This window comes from Cyanistes caeruleus, chromosome 2 (assembly GCF_971803275.1).
Source record: "Cyanistes caeruleus chromosome 2, bCyaCae1.hap1.1, whole genome shotgun sequence".
In the NCBI taxonomy this organism is placed as follows: domain Eukaryota; kingdom Metazoa; phylum Chordata; class Aves; order Passeriformes; family Paridae; genus Cyanistes; species Cyanistes caeruleus.
In genome coordinates, this window is record NC_141702.1 from 28,941,843 (window position 1) to 28,965,151 (window position 23,309).

General features: G+C 38.5%; 1 protein-coding gene across 1 annotated transcript in view; it reads left to right on the forward strand.

The window, feature by feature from the left end:
* Positions 1-18,404: 18,404 nt before the first annotated feature.
* Positions 18,405-23,309, forward strand: part of COL19A1 (collagen type XIX alpha 1 chain) — a 181,560-nt gene continuing 176,655 nt past the window's right edge. Inside the window, exons 1-2 of the mRNA XM_023922405.2 lie at positions 18,405-18,450; positions 20,016-20,142. Coding sequence (XP_023778173.2) covers positions 20,052-20,142 — 91 coding nt within the window. The 5' untranslated portion in view covers positions 18,405-18,450; positions 20,016-20,051. The remainder of the gene's footprint in view (positions 18,451-20,015; positions 20,143-23,309) is intronic.

Below are 23,309 nucleotides of genomic sequence, written 5' to 3' on the forward strand. Positions count from 1 at the left end.
ACTTGGATGTCATTTATCACTAGCTTAATGTAGAAAGAACAATGTGATGCCACCTTCACATCTTTGCTGCTTGTATTGGTTCCTTAACCTAAAATGTTACCTAGGCTCAAGATCCTCAGTTATGCCTATGTTTTCAGAGTGCTTGGATTTAGTGCAGTCTATCATTCTTTTCCACTAAGAGAAACCTCATTTTCTCTTTAAACCTTTTTCAATATCAGTAGTTTATACTGATGTATCAGTGACTCAACATTTACATTAAAATAGGGACAAGGTTTTATGAACCTTATGAAAATTTCCATTTGACTTTAAGTTGGTTTAAATCAGCTCAGCCCTTATTTTGGGTAAGAATAGGGAAAAAACCAGTTTTCAAAAGAAGCAATGATATCATGATGAGGAAAACAGATGGTCATATTGGGCTGGGAATAAGGTTTTCTCAATATTTAGTGGAATTGAGGGAAAAAGTACATGAAGTGGCTTAGCATACATTGGTGTTCTCCCCAGCCTACACATCAGCACTGGCACATTGTTTTTCGGCTAGCCAATGTCAAAGGCTGAATCACCATTTTTGGAGGCTAAAGATAGACTTTCTGTGCCATCAGTTCACTTTTTGTGTCTATTTAGGCAAAAAAATCAGTCCTTCTCAACAAGAATTTTATAATAACTTCCATTAAAAAATTTATTTAAATAATTGATATAACTTTGTATAATCAATATATATAATAATTGAAGTACTTAAAATGGCAAAGTCCCTAAAACATGAATTTCTAAAGAAAAATTAAAACTGGCATAGTTTGCAACTAGTAAATTCCTTATGAAAGCACAGAGCTGTCTCAAGATGGAGAGGAATAGCTAATCTGTGCACTAAGATGTGTGTTTTTTCTTGCTGTGGTGGTATTGAAGAAAAGTAAATGGGTTTTTTTAAATTCTTATTTATTTTGGAACAGAGGGTGTCCTCCTAGAGGTTGCAACATGCAAATAAAAATAAAAAGATGAGTTAGAAATTTAGAATTAATCTATGGAAGAATTTTGAGTGGTTTTCTTTTCATGAATTATTAAAAACTGCATGGTAATGTTTATGGAGTTTCCTTTTTGTTCTTGGTTCCTTGGTTTGTTTACTTGAACAAAACCAGAATTTTTAAAAAGGAGTCTGAGGGCAGAAGATGTGATTCATTTCTCCAGGACATAGAGAATGTAAGTTACTTTCTTTAAGAAGGGTTTCAAAAACAATTAGAGCCTTCAAGGTTCTCAATTTATTTTTTTCTTTTTTTTTTTTTTTTCTGAAATCAATAACTAAAAGCTTTTCTGAAGGCAAATTATAGTTCTGCATGAAGTGTTAAGAACAAAAGTAACATGCACTTCCACAACAGAAGTGTGTGAACATTCCCACCACAAAAAGGAGTGTGACTGTTTTTTTCCCATGAAACTTTCAGCAAAGATACTGCTAGTCTTTAGTACATGGGAAAACTGCAGCCAAGGCATAAACATGGAAGGAAAATGTTTGGAGATCTTCTCAGGATGCACTGAAGAAACAAGATGGAAAGTAAGCAAAACAATAGATTAAATTCTGACCCCTTGAATTTAATGGAAAAGCTGCAACTAAATTTAGCTAAGTATTGATACTACTGGGAAGGGCATAGTGTAATCATCATTATGCTCCATGGGCAGTGAGCTGCTTTGATGTCTGTGTCAAAAAGTTACACAGAATTTTTCATAGTTTAGGGTGTGAGCAAAGTGAGGAGTACCTTCTCGTGCACAGAAAAAAGTATGTCATTTGGAATCACCATCTTGGAAAAGATGCTCTCAAGAAGAAGTGATAGAATTTTAAAGGTTCTGACCCACAAGGAACAGAGAATAGAGAATAATTAGTTATGCTCATATCAAAAGAAAATGGGCATAAAATAAATCAACAAGCAGCAGACTTAAAAAGAGAGTACTTTGTAAAATTTAAACAAAAAGTTACTCTTAACATAGGGTGATTTGAATACCAAGTATGCATAGGTTAAAAATTAATAGAGAAATTCATGGATGAGAGGTCTGTCAAGCAGTATTAAGCACTAGTGCAGAGAAGCAGCCTCCAGCTCAGAAGGCCCCTAAGCAGGGGAGTGCCAGAATGGACAGGATTTGCAAGGGAAGATTGTTAAGCTTTCCCTGTTTTCCTAAAGGTTTGTTTTGGCATTAAAAGGTCAATATAGGAAGCTGTACAGTCTTTCAGTCATCTCTCCTACTATGCTTCAGATAATTCAGCTCAGTATGCCTGTTCTAGGACATCAACAAAGGCTGGGATTTGTCAGTTTGATGGTGTTAGAGGGTAATCTTCATGATAAAGGTGAAATTCTTCTGGCTCAGAAGACTGATTCAAAGCCATCTACATTATTTAAAGCCAGCATATGGACTGCATAAAGAATCCTGGGCATCAAGGGCTGTCTAGAAGCATAGAAGAGGTTATTTTTATATTATAATGAACAGTACAAACAGGTAAGCCTCATCTCTCAAAATAGGACTTAAGCCCATACCCAGGAGCACAAGAAGTTGCCTGTTATTTCAGAACAGGGGAAAAAGTAGGCTTAATGCTTCCATTCTCTCTTCCAAGAGAGTTGATGAATCTAATTTTCTCAGTTCAAAAAACAGACTGATAAACTAGAGTGGGTTCAGAGGAGGGTCACCAGGGTGTTGGACTGTGTAGTACTTGTTTTGTGCAGAGAGCTGAGGGAGCTGGGCTTGTTCAGCCCACAGAAGAGATGGCTGTGGGTCCCAAACAGCAGGCTGGCAGCGAGGCTGGCCAGACAATGGAGTCAGTAGGGCACAGCAGGAGAAGTGATAGTAGGCATACATTAAAATAGGAGGACTGAATATATGGGGGAATAAAGGTGTAAGGATAATTAACCGGTGGAGAAAATAGCCCAGATAGGATTTGCAACATCTGCTCTTGAAGGTTTACAAAATTTGCCTGATAAAACCTTGAGCAAGCTGGTCTGGATTCATTGTGACCCTGTTTTGAGCATGAGGTTGGACAAGAAAGATGCCAAAGAGTCACTTCCAACCTGAACACATCAGTGATTTATGCCGTTGGCACAGCAACTGTATTTAGACAGAAGATAAGATTTTAGAGAATGCAAAGAAAAACATTATTCTCAGCAATTACCCCAGAAACTGGATAGTAGGGCAGTAGTACAAAGCAATATCCTAGAGAGGAAGAATAGCATGAGATTACGGCTGCTGACTGTGAAGTATTATCATTAAGATCTTTTTGATCAAAAGTGGCATAGCAGTAGTTACCTCTGTAGTTTTGACTTCACAGAAGAACAAATTATTCTACTTTCTGCCACTTCTGTCCTATCTAAAATGAATGCTCTGTAATGATGTGGATCATTTATCAGTTAGTTTTCAGTGAACACGGATGCAAACACTGCTCTGTGTATGCCTGTAAACTGAGACAAAAGCTTTAAACACATGGAGTCAAAAGAACTGATTCTGGTGCTAGAACAGGTTTCCTAGAGAAGATGTGGATGCCACAGTGCTGGCTGCGTCCAAGACCAGGTTGGATGGAACTTTGAGCAACCTGGTCTAGTGCAAGGTGTCCCTGTCCATGGCAGGATGACGGGAGCTAGATGACCTTTAAGCTCCCTTCACACCCAAACCATTCTATGATTCTAAACCAACTGTGCAGAGCCAGGCATGTGTATGTACATAGTGAGGAGCAATCTCAGAGTCTTGATTCAGTATTGAAAGTTCTGGCTTGTATAATGTTCTACAAGACCCAAAGGAATGCTAGGGCTTCAAGCTAGCACTAAGACTTACTGTTCCCTGTACCCAGTAAAGCAAACAGCAGGGGTGGATCCATGTCACAGTAATACCTGACAAGGATTCAGTTTAAGGTACTCTTCCTGTTTCATTACTTCCTGCAGGTGAACTGCTTTCCTCTTTGGGTTGCAGCTGAATAATCATTGAAGGAGGTAAGGGAAACAGATGGTATTAACAGAGGAAGAGTTATGGATGCTAGCTTTGGAGCAGGCTGCAGAGAGCTGCAGAAACTGCAGGCCCATGGCCTCTCAGTCCTGCCTGAGAAGCTAGCCTGAGAAAATTCATAGGAGGATTTCAAAACAATCCTCAGAGACAGAAAACAACTGCCAGGTGCTGTTTATCTGTCCTCTTGTTTTCCCTTGCAGGAGAAAGTCAGGGGGGTGGTGAGCCCCACTGACCAATGATGGTGATGTAGCACTTTGCTAACCAATAAGAGTTTCCTTTCTGCACTTTCCACGTATCTGTCTATAAGACAGGCCTGAAGCAGTAAACTAGAGGAATTCTCCTGTTGTGACTCCCTTGAGAGTCCGTGTCGTTCTTTTTCACCGTTCCCAATCAGAACGACAAAGAGTGATATCTAAACTCACCATTTTTTAATCGGTGACTCAAATAAATAGTTTTTAGTCAACTTATAATTGCCAACGGCACAATTTAGGCGTAGGAATCCCGTTTAAGGGACAGGTGGGCGATCCGGGGCATTTTCCGCCCTTGGCCACCAGAGGGCTCCCGCGGCGCAGTTCTCCAGAGCCGTTTCCGTGCAGGGGGCTTGCCAGAGATCTCAGGAGAGCAAATCTCCTAAGCTTTACTTGGAGAAATTTTGCTTTTCCGCAGAAGTTTTAGCATAGCAAGAACGTCGGGAGATGGTGTGTAATATATAAACGATTTATACTTTTAAATTTAAGTATGTATCAGTTTTAAATCAAATTTTTCAAAACTAAGACGGATTGTTCCAAATCTTACTTTTTTTGTCAAGCTCAGTCACTATTGATGGCTTTCCAAAGCATTGAAGCATATGATTCCATTCCATCACAAAAATTTCCATTTCTCTAGATATGCACAGCTGGAGCTTACCTGAACTCTGCTATTTCTTCACCATATATTCAAGACAGAATTCTTTTCTATTAATGTATTACTAACTTACCTAAAATATTCTTTCCAATATTTTCAACCACAGCATTTCCTTTCTAAACCCTGATGAACTTGGTAATTCAAGAAAAGATACAAAATCATAATAAACATGGTCCTGTTGATCCTTTCACCTTCATCTTCCAGTCTCTGTTGGTCTCTTATTTGTTACATGACAGACACACTAATAGGAGTTTGTACAGTCCTGTATTTCTTCTATGTATTAACAGATCCCAGTGACTGTTCTCCCTCCCTTATTCCAGCAACTATTTTGCTTTGTCATGAAAGTGCTCAGTTAATTTGCCAGATTCTGTCCCCATTTTTTTTGGCACAAAAAAAAGTGATACAGATAGTAATTTTCTATGCAAAATACTAGAAATGAACATATTGTTTTGTAAAACGATGCATGGCAGGTATTCACTTAAATGATTATGTGATTGTATTTATTTTGTGTGTATATTTGCTTTGATTTTAAAAACCCTGCCACTTTTGCTTTTTCACTGGGTTATTATTTGCTTTCTTATAGTCACCAAATTAAACAAGTCCATCAGAAATTTTGCTCTATTTAAGGTAACTCTTTGCTACAATTTCTCCAAAGTTTTAACCAGAGGAAAGAACAGTGCCCAAAAGAACCACGTGCCTTACTTTCTGTAGAAGCAAACATCAAAATATCCCACAAAGCACGTTTTTAGTCACTCCAAGAAGGAAAACCCTGGTGGGAATCTTGTATGAAGAAGAGTTGAAAATACGTACCCAGATGTGTTGGTAGCCAAATTTTTTGGCCATCATTTTCTGGCTAACATTTTCCTGGTTTTTCCATGTTGGCTGCATAAAAGATGTAGAGCAAGTACAGTCTGCAAAGAAGACACTGTTTGCTTTCTGCTTGTCACAGCATACTTCCTATTACAGGAGAGTATTTTTTGTCATGGGAATGGTCTTTGATTATCACAGAAAAGTCCTCAGGACACCTAATAGCAACCTACACACAGGGCAAGGTCATTGAGAAAAATGAAGCTCAGTGGTTCGCAAGTACACAATGGGAGGGTGGCAGCTGAGCACAATCAGAAGCGAGAGGGGTTCCAACTGGATATGAAGAGAAATCTTCTCACCATGAGGACAGTCAAACAGAGGAGCAGGATGTCTGCAGAGATGTAGCCTCTCTCCTTGGAGGCCTTCAAGCCCTGACTTGCTTCACTACCTGCTGCTGATTACTATTTCTGTAGCACATCGCACCAGCACTCTTACACTGGTAAAGTCATTCTGTTGTAGACATTGCTTAAATTTCCCCCTGCCTTACCTGGTGTAATCAGTTGATTTTCTGTTTGTTGTTAGATAAGGTATCAGTTCCACTTGTCCACATTTGCACATGGTCTCCATTGTGCTGACTCTATAATGCCACCTATAATGTTGTAAGGAAATGTCATCTAGCAAGCATGTATGTTTTACCCTGTTTTCTACAACATGACTTGTACTTGTTGGTCTTTTGTAAATTAGTTCATTTGTATTTTTGTGCTCTTTTAAGTAGCATACTCAGAGTGTGATATTTTCTAGCATTCTACAAGTTGATTTAAAACATTTTCCAATGTGTAAGTATTTGTATTATGACTGTTACGACATTCACCATCATCTTTGGTCATGTTGATCACCTTTGAAGTCCTAGCCATTGCAGATGTTATCAGGTTTTATTCTATTTGGGTTTTAGTTGTGTTGATTTTTGGCATCATTCAAACAAATAATACACTACATCAATGTGCTGAAAATACAAGCGCTTTCTTTAAACACACCTGACATCTAAAGGATAGATTTCTAAATTAATTTAAAGCATTAATTTTTGTTGTTATTAGCAATTTTCTCCTTCACAACGGGGTTCTCTAGATATATCTCTACTGGAGACTATTCATATGCCTACCACTAAAATTGGACTGGTTTTATAAGTAAAGCAGGTCTGCAAGCAAGGTCTCAGTGCACATTTTTGTATGAGAGAAAGCAGCTCTGAATGATAGTAGCATACTATCCTACTTGATAGTAGTGATAAATCAAATGTTTTTGAAAAATAAGCAGTTACAAGTTAGATGAGGCAGATTGCTAAGCAACTTCAAAATTTGTTTCAATCCTACTTTTCCCATTCCAGTTTTCCAGTTATCAGAAAAATAATGTTCTCACATGTACTTAGAACATTCCCTTAAAATCTGGAAATTGCTCAGCTGGCTTGCTGCAAAACTATCACATTACTGCTAGATAAACATCATTAAGTTGAGTGCAAGGCTTTGCTTTCCTTGTCTAGAAAACATTGTGAACAGCTTGCTGTTGATATGAAAATGACTGAGTAGGAAATAATGGTATGTCCATTTTTGTAGGGTGATTAAGACTGTCCAGGAGAAAAGTGATACAGTGAAATCAAATACAAGGTTTTATTTGTGGGAGCAAATAGCTAACCTTACTGAGCTTCATACAGCATTTTGGAAAGTTGAAACATTTTAAGGGAGGTAACAATAGCTTTAAAATACTGGGATGGCTTAAAAAAAGTTGGGATTTAACAGAAAGAAATGCTAAGTAGTGGTAGTGTAGCTGTGCTACTGCTTTATATAGTACTGATTGTGTAACTCTGCCATTGTGCAGCTTCCACTGTCCCAGCATTCTGCTTGCTAATTGATGTCAATGAGCAGGAATGGTAACAGAAAAAGATTCAAACCAACCAAACAAAAAACCCACCTACCACAAAACCACAGTGCTTTGTAGAAAAAACAGATGAAATAAAGCAAAAGCTTCTTCAATCCATCTTTGTTATTCAGAAAGAGTTGAGAAGGGCCTAAGTTTGTACATAGTAATAAGACTTCTGATACCATAAGGCTATTTAACAGATAAAGGCATATCATAATCCAAGCAAGCAGTCTCTCTCTGGTATGTGGTATGTTTATTTCTTAATTGTGCTCTCTCTGAGGATGACAGGAAGCATTGGTCATACTTTCTGTTTAGAGTGAAATCCTGGCTTCACTGAGGTCTCCAACACTCCTGACTCACAGCAATAGCTGCTAAGGGGAGGTCACATAAAGCAGGTGTGACATTCTCGCCCAAATGAAGTTTATGCCAAAGCATACACTGCATACACTTAGTGAATTCAAAATTTCATCCTAAATTTAAAAACTTACCAAACTTCCCATGCTTACCAGAAAAACTAAGGTGCTTTACTTCCACTGAATTTTTAGTTCTCTTTTGTTCATTCTTTCCAGTGAGATCCTGGAGTGGAGCTATATAGCAGCAGCATCCTGCAAGCAGCACAGGAGACAACAACCATGACATAAATAAGCAAATCTCACAGCAGAAGGAAAGGTCATTAATGGAACTGGGATCAGTCCTGTGGGAGAAAAACACTTACTGTTTTATTTTGGGAAAAACAGTAAGAAAAAGAATGACAAAAATTTGTTTCTAGATAAGGATTTTTTTAATATGTTTAAAAATGTTTCAGTTTTTAAATTAACCATATTGACATTTTTTCAGTGTTATTTAGGCAGAAATTAAGTTGAAGCCATTTTCAGGGGCGTTTCTCATTATGCTATTTTAATAGTAAAGGATATTCTATTTTAATTTTTCCTGACTTGTGGTGTTCTTGTTCTTAATGCTGATAGGTTTTCTGTAAATCATTGTCAAATGAACTTCTCAACTGTCAAAGTTATGAAGACATTTTAATACATATTTTAATTTCAGAGAAAAGAAGCTGAAATATGGGGGAAGATGGGGAAATTATGGCTCCCCATAATTATGGCTTAATTATGGATTAAATATTTCTTAAGGCATCAAAAGCATACCCCTTGGCTACAACAGAAAAGTGAGATCCAATCCTTAATTGAATCTGATTATCTGATTTATAGTGGGTTTTTTTGTCTATGCCCACTTACACATCTGGAATGAACAATATAATGATGCTTCACTGTTGTCACCATTTACTGATAAACAGAAGAAACAGGACTTTAAAATTGCTAAGATATTAAGAAAGATTATGCAGCTGCCTTGCATAGTATTCTCTACTAAAGAGGTTGAATGAATCTGATTGTATCAAGATTTGCTTGTGTTTCATTAACAAAGAGATAAAAAGGAATCTAGCCCAAATCTAGACAAGCCCATTTGGCTACCCTATGTCAAAGGATACCCTAGTATCTTAATTTTCACTTCTGTTTCTTAGTTTTTGTCTTATGGCCTCAGCTTCTGACTCTCATACTGTAAATTATTCAAAAGATAGAGTAGGAAATCATTAAATTATTTGATGTTTTATATTTTAGTTATCCTAGTTTACATAGGTGAGCGGTGATAGCCTCCCATGTGCTAAATGACATCCTGCCTCCTGCCCCTTTTCCTTGTATGGTTTTCCTTGCCTTGTCTCTCCAGTCTAGACAGAGCTGTCATCATGCAGGCAAGGCAGAGGATTGGGGAGTTTGATGGGACAGTTTTTGAACTCAAAGTGATGTCAATGGCATAGACTGAGAAGCATTTAAGATTTCTGAGTTAATTTCTGACATGAAAAATTACGCTAAGGTGGAGATCTGGGCTGTTACGACTGTCTTACATACTTCATGGGACCATCTTAAATGCAAGTGGAGAATGTTCTTTTACAAATTTGTTTAATACTTTGATAAAATCACAGGATTGTAAGTCTTCCACTGAAAATATTACTTAAAATTTTACCATCTCTTAGATAAAGCTAGATTTTATTTTAAAAAGATATGCACACCTTTGCTATTGGCCAAGGTAAGTTTGTGTTAATGAAACTCTTGAGGAAACCTGCTCCGAATATAAATGGAAGGTCTTTATGTAGATGTAACTGAAAATTCTTATTTGATCATGTCTGCTGCAGGGAATGCTTCTGGAATATTCATTTAAGTCCTCTGTACATAGAATTTGACTCAGTTTATTAGTATCAGTCCAATTTACTTTGTGAACAATTTACATAATTATAAAAATATGTTGTAGTAGTGTAGGTCATTTTTATAGTTAACTTTTAGCCATGAAAAGAATATAAATATTTCTAAATTCATAAGACTATTTTATCTAAAGATATCTAAAAGTGGTCATAAAGTTTATTGAAACCAGTTGAAAGCCCACAAATTCTTTAAAACATTTATCCATGCCCAGAAGCAGTTCAGAAACTAAGGTTGAAGTTAAGAACACTGTCACTAAAATCAAGAGAGACACTTACAAAGAACAGTTAACCCCAAATCTGTATTTTCCAAGGGGAATTAGTTTAGACATCTCAGGTGCCTCACATGGCTTGCATTCAGGTTTCACCCTACTTGCTGTTTGCTTACACCTGTAGACAGGAGCATAACTCGTTTCCACAATTCCCTTGGCCTGAACTAACTGATAATGCCTAAAGCTGGATTTAAACTTGTGATTAAACTACTTTTGGTTTATTAACATTGTGGTCTTCACACCACAGGAACACAGAAAATCAAGTGAATGTATATAATGCTTTGTCTTGCTGTAATTGCAGAAGTGTGCTTGGATGTAGACAGCTTCTTTCTCTGTGCACTGGTAGCACTTCCTCAGAGGTTTGCTGTGATGTACCACAGACAGCCAAGGGATACACTCAGACTCACACTGATTTATGCAGCAAAGCTCAGTACTAGGGAGGACTCTGAAGGAGGTTTGCCAGATTTGTCATTTGGAACTAGGCTAGTCTAATTTGGCAGTCAAACTCAGGTTCTGATTGCAAGAAATAATTCTGTGGGAATGATAAACCCTGTGTAAGAACAAATGTGTGCCTCATGCAAGCTCTTGTTTTTGGTTATTTCTTCTTCTTACAGGCCTTCTGTGGTTGGAGTTTCTTGGGGGTTTTTTGCTTGATTTAGGTTTTTGTTTCTTTTTCACTTCTGCCAAGAGGCTTAGTGTATTCTGTTTTAGCCTGTTTTTTTTTCTAATTTTATTCTCCAGGCGTCAAATCCTCTGTTGAAGTGAATTTTAAAGTTCCCTAAAGACCAATGAAGTATCTGTAACTTATTAACAGCTCCTTAAAGAAGTAACCTCTATTCTAAGTCCTGGGAAATGGAACAATATTGCAATAGGAGAGACAAGCTCAATGTTGCTGATGAATCTTTGAGCAACCCAGTCCTAGAACAGTTTGTGAGTTCTTATTTTTTTAACAAATCTGACTTATAGTTTTAACAAGTGAACCAGAATTACTTCTTCACAAATAGGTTTGGAAGCATGTCAAGCTATGATTATTAATACTAAAAACAAATTTGGACAAACACTATTTTGTTACCAAAAAAAAGCTGTTTCTTTGTGAAAAGTGTCTTCCCCTTGTAGAAGCCCTGAAGAGCTAATGTATATGTCTCATGCACTGATAGGGGTGGAGCCAACCAAGGATTGTTGGAAATAATACACTGTGAGATGTACAAGATGTTGTTGGAGAAGAGGGGAGGGCATACGGAGGTGAGGCAGCACTTTTCTGAGAAAAATGTCCTTGTTTTGGCTCCTGTAGATATGTACAACTCAGTACAGCACTGGCACTGGAATGAGGTGAAGAAGCTGGCATGGACTTTAAGGATCAAAACCACCCAAGTTCCCTGAAACCCTCCAACCCATTTCCAGAAAGGTCTAGAAGAACCAATTGCACATGCTAACTGATTTACTTAGAATGAAACTTAACTCTACAAGGGCAACAAAAAAGTATCTCCACAGGTCTGGGCGCATCAGCTGGATCAACACTGGAGCAAAGACTGACTTCCCTTCCCTTCCCTTCCCTTCCCTTCCCTTCCCTTCCCTTCCCTTCCCTTCCCTTCCCTTCCCTTCCCTTCCCTTCCCTTCCCTTCCCTTCCCTTCCCTTCCCTTCCCTTCCCTTCCCTTCCCTTCCCTTCCCTTCCCTTCCCTTCCCTTCCCTTCCCTTCCCTTCCCTTCCCTTCCCTTCCCTTCCCTTCCCTTCCCTTCCCGCCTACCTTCCTCCCTCCCTCCCTCCCTCCCATGTGCTTACCCTAGGAGATCAGGATGTGAAAATATTTGTCATGTAAAAATGTAACCTCACTAAACAGTTTTCAGGATGCCAGTCTAAGCTGTTTGAACATAGTTGGTTCCTGCGTTAATAATTGGTTCCAACACAATTAGTCAATGGCTAATTGGCAAGATTAATCACACAGTTTACTAACAAGATTTATCTGGATTCCACTTACCAGGAAAGGGAAGAAACCAAGGCAGTTTGTGGCAACTCCAGGCTTCATCAAAATGGCATGTTCATGCTAAATCACTTGGCCTTTCTCCAAAATTAAATTTCTCCATTGTGTACAAACCAGTTTTGACGTGCCAGAAATAAACAACTTAGAGATTGAGGCAAATGTTACTCTTGATATGTTACATGGCTACATTTGTTTAAGAACCTTCAATTTACTTAAATAGTGGCCTTTCTAGGAGGTAGCACTGGAATTTGCATTCCTAGTAAGCAGGAAAATTTATTTGACTCACAGGGCATAAACACACAGATAGTCATGAAAATACGGTCTGATAGGCTCTCCCTTTGGACTGTCATCTTCTATTAGCGCTGAAATCCTCAGCTCCCAAAAATACATAAATACACAGGGTGATACAGGATGTTGACTTGCAATATGTATAGGTCAGTAGGCTGGTTTAGAGGGCATGAGACAGCCAGATCTTTTTTCTCACTTTTTTGCATCTACTTCCGTCTTCTAGCTGCAGTTTTTTTGACACTACTGAATCCAGGGTTCTTTTACATCAGAGACCATAACTAGATAGCTCTAGGCTTACACATCAAGCTTACATAAATCTACAAAATTACTTTCTTAAAAATATAATGGTTAAACCCTGAGAATATTACTCTTAGATGAGAGGCAAATAAAGTATGTGGATGCAGAGATACAGATTAAATATGCACTTATTATGACTTTCTAGATTATTGTGCCTATTTATTCAGCAATAAATATAAAAAAGTACTTGTCATTTTAATATTTCATTTTTATGTTGTTTGTCAGTATTGAAATTGAGCACTGAAACAGCATAATAGTAAATAGCTCTGCATGAATTCAGAATCCTGGATGTGTTAATATAATTGTAGCTACTATGTTGATAAAAACGATGATCACTATATATCAGTTAGTATGGCATATGCAAATTTAAACAAGTTACTTTCTGAAAATTTGAAACTCTTTATAACTAGACCTAAAAAGGGGGTTATTTATCCTAGTAGTATTCAATTTTTAAATAATATTTGGGCAAATTTGCTGTCTAGAAAAGACACAACAGTAGGAGAGGCCGGCTAATACTGAGACCTGAGAACTCTCAGACATATTTGTTAAAATTAAAATTCTATGCTTTGTCTTGCTGAAGTTAAAAGAAAACAGGCACAGATTATTCTCTGAGCTGAAATAATGCTGTCCATTAAGCCTGCAGGTCTTATACAGCTCGGTCTATTTGTAGGATCTTAAACTTTGCTGATACCTTTTTATTTTGCTCTTCATCTTCCTTTTCACAATATTTGCGTTATATGAATTTTAAATTAATACATTTTACTGATTTGTAGATGCTTTCAGACTGTGTGTAGGATTTTACCATATTTGTACAGAAATATTGGGTAAACACCTATACATCCCAGTAAATCTGCCTAAAACTTTGACCTTTTTATTATGTATAATGACTTTTAAAGACTTATGGATACTTCAATCTAAAATAAGCCAGATGCGCTTTGACTTGTTTTGGAAAATCACCTTTCAGCTCTTTGCTTCCTTAATCATCTGTTTTAACACTTAGTTTTTTTCTTGTGCAATTTAAAAGCCACCAAAAGGCATGTATTTTCTGCTTTACAGGTAGGGCAGATTCCATATGAAGGCAAGAAGAGTAAGAAGAATTGTGGTAAAGTTTTTTTTGTTTTTTTTTTTTTTATTGTGTATGTCTTTGGTTAATGAAACACTAGAACTTACGGCAAGCTGTTTAGGGTATGGCTATATATAGGAAGAAAAAGGAAAGTATGCATTTTATTAGATAAGGAACATTTTAATGCTATTAATCTTAGCACTGTTTCTCTAAGCCTGGACTGATGTTTTTACTGAATTCTGAAAATCCAGAAGTATTTCAGGTTTGAATAATTTAGCTTTTGAATTTTTGAACTACCACTTTAAAGAGAAGTATATATTGAGAAATGTATTTTTCTGGAATATTAATGAGTAGTTTAAAGCATATGATACAGCTTTTGGCACATTAACAACTGGTAAATATAAGCAATATATCATGACATTGATCTATTTACTTTCAAATGTATATATTTTGAATTAAAATGCCACTATTAAAATATGAAACATATTAGGACCAAATAGCACTAAACACTGTGAATGAGTATTTTTTTTGAGATTGGGTTTTTCAGTGGCGTTGGAATTCAAGATAAAGAATGTACCTTTTTTCTTTTAATTTTCTTTCTTTGGTTGCTGTACCATTATATTTACTAGCAGTTGTTGATTTTAAGACATGTTGTAAAGCGTCAAAGAGGGAAGAAAATGCCTGAGCTAAGACAAAAAAATACCACAAACCTATAATAAGTATTCTGAAAACTATAGTTTTTTGAGTTATTTTGGCCCCTCTACTGAAAATCTGAGTGCTGCTTAAGTATGCAGTAGAAGAAGTAGCAGTTGTTTTTTTTTCTTTTTGTCTTCTATAGCAGAAATGAAGTGACATCCAGCTTTTCTGTTGGCTTTGCTGCTTAGGAGTGCTTAGTATGTGTGCACATGCATATAAATAATTCCCTTTTCATGTAGTTTTTGCCAAAGTGCCCTCATTTGAGTGACATTTTTTCTCCATTTACATAGATGTTAAAATTTCCATTAACTTCCCCAGGGCTGGGATTCCACCTGTTTCGTCTAAGTTCACCATAGTTCACCCTCATGTATTTAAAAGCATTTATATTTTAATTGCTTCAGTGGAATGCAGTTGTCGTGACCGGCAAATCTTGCAGAGGGCAGAAAGGATCATCTGGCAAGGAACAATGCCACATAAGGGCTTACACAACGGAACAGAAATACTGAGCACTACATTCAGGGAGAAATTGCATGGTAAGGGGCATTTCAAATTAATCTCCTTTTACACAGTTTTTTCCAAGTAGGACACTGCTGCTTTTAAACAGTTTTGTCCAAGTTTGCAGCTTCATTCCTGCATATGTGTTGTTGTAAGCAACAGTTTAAAATGTGGGTCTAACGAGATGGAGACAAATCTGTTAACACTGCACAGACAGAGCAAATTATGCAACTTGGCTGGTTGGGATATCTATTCATGACAAAAAAAGAAACAAAGGGTGAAAGTGAGTGTTAGCAATAAAGAAAAGTTTTCTATAAAAATAAGTCAGTGCTTTAGCCCCCTCCCAGTTCTCTCACCTTTTCCCCCTGCATCTTGCCTGCAACTGCAGTTGTAGTAAAAGCTGTTCAGTGGAGCAGTTTCGCATTGGCACAGGAGATGGAATGTTCTCTGCATGTCTGTGCTAAGTATGGCTTCAAACCTAAATTTCTCTACTTTCTGCTTCTTGGTGTATTTGCCTCAACTCTTTCCTGGATCCAGGTCTAACTCTGTCTTCTGTGTGCTTTAGCTAAACTCTGAGATAACTGGAAAAATGTGTTGCTGCAAAGACAAGATGGAATATCATCCATTTGCTGCTGCTGCTGCTTCATCTTGGATTATCAGTTTTTCCGGTACTTCCTGGATTTGAAGCAGATAAGACAATGTATAGCCATTTTCACTGGAGTGCATCAGTAACTGCAGGTGAGGAAGTGTTTGGGATTTCTAAGCTGCTACTGGCAACAACAGATGTGTCACCAGTTGTGGTTTAGCTTCTTATATCATGGGAGGCTGAGAGAAGCCATTTTTTGGAGGTCATGACAGAGGTTTTTAAACAGTGTGTTTTTTCTTGTTCCCAATTTTTATGTCACTAGTCATTCAAACTGCTAATAATGTGAATGGTGTTGTCCATAAATACATATTATGGCAGTCCCTAATGTGGTGCTCCTCAGCTAGTACAAATAACTGTAATTCCTTTGATTTATATGAACCGGAATAATCCTGTTTACTTGAAGATCTGGCCCAGCGTACAGGAAGTGTATGTGTTAGGGAAGGTTGTAGCAGTTTCTAATTCTTCTACTTGCTGCTTTCATGCAGATGTGAAAGGTTTTTTAAGGTTGACATGGTCAAATCCTATCAGGGTCAACTCATATAAACTCAATAAATCAGGTATTTAGTTTTCTCTTTGTAGTGTCAGTATTTTGCAAGGAAAACAACAGCCTTGGTTTAGGAACTGTTTCATTATTGGTTCACCAGAAATGGAGACCATATTTGGGTCTGGACCATGAAACATAACTGAAATTTTAATAGGTAGAAATACTTCTTTAAAGGTAAACTGATTGTATGTCCAAACTCTTACACAATTAAAATGCTTAGCTACTTCAGAGCATGTATTTGATTGAAATTAATGAGACAATTTATGTAAGGTAGATAAATCTAGGTATTTAGAACATGTAAAGTGAAGTAAAAAAAAAATAGAATTTTGTCGCTTGAAAGAGCAATGAGAAATGCAGTTCTTCTCAAATAAAAAAAAAAAAGATGATGCCTTTTACTAGGGACAGAGCTTTTACAAAGGGTCTTTCAACTGAGGATCTCACAATTCTGAAATAAAGAATTAGGGCTCAACATTGAAGCCTTTATCAAACGAACAGTCTGAAGGAGAAGAGTGCTCTTATGATTTATCAGCCATGGGATTGGGCTCTTGCACCTCACCCTGAGAGGTAAGACAGCTTTACTTTCTATAATTTACAGAATGAGCAAGCAAGAAGTGTTACTTGCCTAAAGTTACACCACAAGTCTGTGGCAAAGCTGTGGAATAAAACACCCCAGCAGATGTGTACATAAGCTGCAATTTCATCTTTCTCTCATGATTCTAAGTTGGGAAGAACAACAACTGTTTTGAAATTCAAACCAGGAAGATAATCATGTCTTTCCATGTGATTTGTTGGTTATCCTGGCTAGTTATCTTGATTGAAATGAGGAAACACATTCCAAAATCTGCTGAGTGGGTGGGAGGATTTCAAGCATGGGAGCTGGGGGTAGAAGAAAGTTTACTCTATATTTTCTGTTCTGAAGACCAATTGGCTAAATTGCTGGTAAGCTGATAAATTTTCATATTAGGATCACCTTTCTTTGTTTTTCTCCCATCAGAATGATTCAACTAGAAAAAGGTAAAATATGTCTTGGAGATATATATATATAAAAATTAAAAACATAAACACTACTTTCTGTCTTCTGTATATCTGTTTCTTGTTTTACTTGTCTGTGTCCTTCTATCTGGTTCACATCTTTAAGTGCAGTACAGAAAACTGCCACAAGCACACTTGGAGAACCTGACAAAAGCGCAGTTTGGCACATTCAGGTAAGAGCCAGTGGCAGTGCTCAGTCTCACTATTTCATCACAGACAGATGATATCACAAGTGCAAGAACATTCAGGTTTGTAAATGATAGATTTTGAAACGCAAAACAAATTTCAGTAATTCACTGTGCATTACAGCATCAGTGCCATAAATAGGTGTACTCTCTTGGTTTCTTGCATGGCAGATTTTTAAATTCATGATGAACTACATAAAAGTATATAAAATTAAAGTACACTTACACTTAAAAGATAAAAGCTAGTTTCTGCCGGTGTAATAACGTACATAATTGGTTCTTCACAGCTAGAATCCAGACACTCTTTCATTCATGCATTTATACCATGGCTGTCTGATTTATGGAACTGTTGAGAGGGTGCTTTTTAGAGAGGTGGGGGGAAGGAGAAAATAACCCCAAACATTTCTTACATTGTTACCTGACTTGGGACCTGCACATATGATTATGTAAAATCTATGGTTGTTTATTCTTTCTTGCAGAGTATTCTGTGCTCACTGAGTGGGAGGGTCACACTGTGAGACTAATAAGGACAGAGCTGCATCCCCCTCTACCACTCTTTGGAGACTCACTCCAGCAACTCCTCGGCACTACAGCAGCTCTGTACAGGAATTTTCAGTGCTTCTGGGGGACACACCAATAAAAAAATTTAAGGTAAGCCAGTCATTATTTGTAGTCCATTATCTAGACATCTTACATGTGCACACTGACACACAGTACAGTATTACTGGCTTGTTTTGTGGTGTTTTTATTCAGGGTTTTTTGGGTTTGATTTACAAAATTGTCATTTAAGTTTGTCATTGCTAATATTAACTACGTCTTACATAAACATGATGGATACCGTAAGTTTTTAACATACTGCAATCAGACGATATAGTGCGCTATAGTATTGTGCTCATGATTGCGTAAATACATCGTATATGCTAGTGGGTGACTATAGGTATATGCTAAGATATGCAAATAAAACCAGCCCTGCTAAATGAACAGTAATTTACAAAACTGATGAAACTGTTGCGAGTTGCCACAATGCTGATTGTGCATATATTTACATTTAAAAGCCTACCTTGTAATTGGCACGCGTGCCGGCTGGCCTGCCCGCAGTGGCTGGGAGCGCGCTGGTGAGTGAGCCGCGGCACGGGCGGGCAGTGCCCTGCGGGGCGGGGGCACCGCAGCTCTGGGGCAGAGCCCGGGGATGCCGCGGGCCGCGTCCCGGCCCATCGGGGACCCCTCACCTGCTGGCCCGGCGCAGGTGCCGCCGCAGCGCCCCGCGGCTCCGGGGCTGCCCCGCTCGCAGGAGCCGCCGGCCCGGGCGGGCTGCCGGCCCCGCTCCGCCCCGGGGCTGCGGGGGAAGCGGCGGCGGGCGCCTCGCTTGCTCACCGGGCTCTCCTGGCTCCCGGGCCGGCGCTCTGCCGGCTCCGGGGCGGGCGCGGCGGAGGGAGCCCGGGCCGGGGGCGAGGCGCGGAGCCGAGAGCGGGAGAGCGGCCCCGGCAGCGGGGCGGGGGCGCTGCCCGGGCGCCCGCCCCGCCGCGCCGGAGAGCTGCCCGCTTGCCTGCCCGCCCGGAGTGTTGAACCCTGCCTCCGGCAAGCGCGGCTCGATCCGAGGGAAGCGAGGCTGCCGGCGCTAGCGAGTTAGAGGCTGTGCTGCCCAGGCTCGGGGCGCCCCGAAGGCTGCGGTGCCCGGCTGTGCGAGCGAGCCGAGCCTCCTGGAGCAGCCGGCGGGAGAGCACCCGAGCCCGGAGGTGCGGCGGCAGCGAGGGGGCGGCGGGATCGATGATCGGAGCCCTTCAGAAAACCAGACCTCCGGAGCGGCAGCTCTAACTGAATTCCCGATGCCTGCTTGTAAAGCAGGTGCAGGAAATTAAATGATAATTTATTTGAACGTGTATTCGCTTTGATGCTGCTGGGAAGGCTAGAAAAGTTAATCATGATGTAGTTGCTGTCAGTACACGACAGAATAGCTTTGATGATGAATAAGATGCCTTGCGAAAATAATGATAAAAAGTGCATCTTAGGTATATGACTGCTTTTCTTACAGAAAATGTGCTAGAAAAAATAGTAGACGTTTTCTGTGTTTCCTTAAATTCATGTGTATTTATACGTCGCGGTTGGCTTAGGAGGAAGCTTTTGTCCTCTAATGACAGTACCAGTTTGTGTTGTTGAAGCCTGTACTTTTGTGAGATTTAAACTGGAAATTCAATATATGCTGCTCTAGGCACTTTGCAAGGTGGCGAAATACCGCATTTTGGTTTCTTTTGTGGTTAAACTCGGACAATTGCGTGTTGCCGTTGTTCCATTTGAGGACTACTTCAGCAGTCACTGTGAATGTTGTGACACCACAGTGTAGCTAATATATTGAAAAATAATTTGGGGAGAAATATAAAAGAAAATTAGTAATCACTAACGAAATGAACATTCAGTGCCTTTACAATTAATATCTCCAAGATAATATTTCTAAGGTGTTACTTCTGAGTTTACTAATAAGAAACTAAAAAGGAGTATAATTATCATTTATTTCCAAACTGGCATAAATCTTTCATGTAGCTCAAACAGATAAATTGTATACTTGTATGTGACTAGCAACTTCCTCTTCACAGTTAAGAAGCTCTTGTGTGTAGTTTTCTGACAAAGTGAGGTAAGAAGAATAAGATGAGATTGTTCTGAATATGTTTGTTTTTTGTTCTAGATTTGTAGCTGTTTGTTCACATGTGTCCAGGGGGAGATGAAGTACATTGGATCCTGCATAGTTTGGCTTTGTATGGCAGTCTTCCTCCTTCCTGTTTCTACTTCCGTGGCTGTCAGTGACCAGACAGGTACTTCCACTTTTCTTGCCCATCACAGCCCAAAGGCATAAATCTCAGTACTGAAATTTTTTTAGTAAATAAGAAGAGCACATGGAAAATGAACACTATGAATGGATAAAATTATACAAGGTTGTTTAAATCTCTTTTCTGAAATTAGCTAAGTTTGAAGCAGTTCCAAAGCAGGCTTTCTGCTTCCTGCGCTTGGAAGATTCATGTTTGGAGGTAATTGTTGTTCCTAGGGGTTTCATTTTGTACTTTTCTTTTCCTACCATACAAAACAAGATTATAAATCAGAGTTTGCAAAACTTTTGTGAAAATAATCATGTGGCTTTATTAGAGCAGACCAGTTATCACATTGGCCTAAACAATCTAATGCTCATGTTAACCACACCTTTACTTAATCTCTAGACTGGGTCATATGTTTCACACAGAGGGAAAAAACCCACCTTTTTCCTAAGAAGATGGGGGAAAGGAATAGAAAGATGTTCTTTAACTTAAAAGCTGTTACCTGTCTTCCACAAATTTTCTCACATTTCTCTCCTCTTTCTCTTACTTTCCACATGCTATCTAGTGTTCTCACTTAAACTCCAAATTAACTCTCCAAAATGTGAATTCTCTCTTAAAGGCGCATCATGTGTGCTTGTCAAATATGGAACATCAGTTTTCTAGAATTACTCGGTCTCAGCAAGTACTTGAACTTATAATTTTCCTACCATTATTAGCAAGGAGAACATGTTTATTACTATTTAAATTAGGTTGGGGTTTTTTCTGAAAAATAAAATTAAGTCTTAGTAATGCTGTTCCTTTCCAGAAATCTTATAAAAGATAATAGAAACTACACACACTCAACAACTTTAAATCTCAATAACTCATTTGTAACTCAGGCCCAAGAAGTTTAAAAGCCCATGACTAGGAAAATAATCCTTTTACTACCCCTGGAAACTATAAAAAGTAATAATGAATTAATAATAAGTGTAATGTGTGGGCTCTGAGGTAATAATAATGCATTGTGAAGAGCCAGAATTTAAGTCAAAGTCTTTCCCCTTTTATTTTTAGGGCAGTGAGGCTAAGTGCTCTGCTGATGAATTATTCTTAACCCCTCTGAGAGAGCAAGCCTACATCATAGGTGTGAAATCATTCTGTCTGAAAGAAGAAAAATAGGTTTTATTCTGTCATTGCTAGGTGGTGGGTTGCAGAAGGGAAATTTTTAAAGTGCTAAAATGATGAGAGTACAGAAGGTTCCCTAGCAATGTAGATTGAAAAATGTTAAAACAAAATTCCAGAAGGCACTCTTTTCTTTTATATTTTTTTTTCCTAATGAAATGATGCGTTAGTAAAAGCTGGGCCAGCCACAGAAGATGTGGCAGATACCTTGAACTGAGAATAAACAGTGTATCTGAACTGTGCATTACATTCTGTTAGAAGTTTGTAGCCAAGCAGCCAGGCTTGAGGTTGTAGTTTTCCATAGCCTGGTTGCCACAAATGGGTCAAATATGGGTCCAATTGAACTGCTAGGAAGAAAAGGAGAGACTGAGCCTCTCCTGTGAATAGCTGAGGGTGTGCACTTGAAAGAGGCTTCTTCAGTTTGTGGTGGTACAGGCAGATGGTGAGGAATAACAAGTCAATAGCTGCCAGCTTGGGCAGCTCTGCCAACAGCAGGTGTATGAGTTAAGCCCAGAGTTAAACTCCAGTTGATAACAGGAAAGAGACTCTACTAGAGTTTGCAGGGATGGTTACTGTCAAAAAATACATGCAACTTATAGACCAGAAAGCAGGAGTTAGGAAAGAATAGACCCAGTAGCAGAGCAGTGGTAAAAGTGGTACAGGTCTTTCTGCCAACCTTTTGCTCATCTGCTCTGTTCAGTTGAACCAAGTCCTCTGTGTTGCAAAGTTGTCACGATCCAGTTTGATAATTTGTATGCAGGTGAATCTGTTAAAAATTTGAAATGTGCTTTCTTTATGAAGAAAGTAATATCTAAAGGGTTTTTTTTTGTTTTTCCTATCTTGCATTCAAGTCTCTCAGTCTCTCTTTCTTGGGCCTTTGTTCCCTCCGATGTACAAGTTCTGTTTAAATCAACATCTGTCCTTCAATATTCTGCCTAGATGATCTTTTTGGTTTTCTTCCTTCAACCTCATATGCATAACATTTATTTCTGTGGGCTAATATGGAAACTTTTCCAGCAAAGTACATTTAGGTAGGCTCTGAGATTTTTATATTTACACCTTGAAATTTCTCACTGATCTATTTGAATCATAAGGAATGGCTTCAAGTACATGGAAAAGGGTAGACTAGAGTTAATTTGAGGGTAGTGAGAGAAAGAAGTGTGTTAGGGGAAGGACTGACTTGTGTACATATATAGGGGAGAGCCTTCTGAGCAGGCATGCTGAATATCCTTTGAGACTTATTCATTGGGCCAATATTGTAATAAATAAATACCAGTATTGAAAAAAGAGACACGGGCTGAGAGAGTATGCTGGATCTTCTTGGGGCTGTCCTCCTTAGGCCTTGAGGATGCCAGTAAGCATTAGATTCACATAGAGGATTTCTTTCAGTTCTCATGTTCTGATATGCTTAGTGGTCATTAGAAGGAAGCACTCGCTTCTTATGATGGGAGTATAGCAAATCTGAGGGGAGGCAGTTCAGGAGTTTTCCACAGGCATATTTTTGATCTGACTGCAAGCATGCTTTCTTCATGTTGTCTACATATTATTATTGGGAATATTTGAGGTTTGAGTGTGGATGCAAGGTCTTTCTATACTGACACATGAAGTTCTAATTTGATCATTCCTGAGTGCTTTATTTTAAGAATATTAATATTTTGTCTTATTCCCAGATCATTGCTTCTTTTTCAACTTTCTTTTACAATTACTGTTTTTTAAAGTCTCTGGCTAATCCATGAAAAATGTGGTATAAACCAAGTCCTGGGGCTATCAGCCATGGTGAATTTTCCGTGTCTTTTGACATGGAATGTGTTGTGAAAAGTATTGGCTGTGGGTCTTGATTTTAGATAGGCACTCCAACTCAGACACAGTGAGTGATTTCAAGTATACAAATCAGTTCAGCTTTTTGGTTTTCATGTTTTAGTACAGCTAGATACTTCACTAAATCAATATAATGACTCTACAGTAACTCTTATATTGTATGTATTCAATTTTTCACGTATTCAATGTACTCA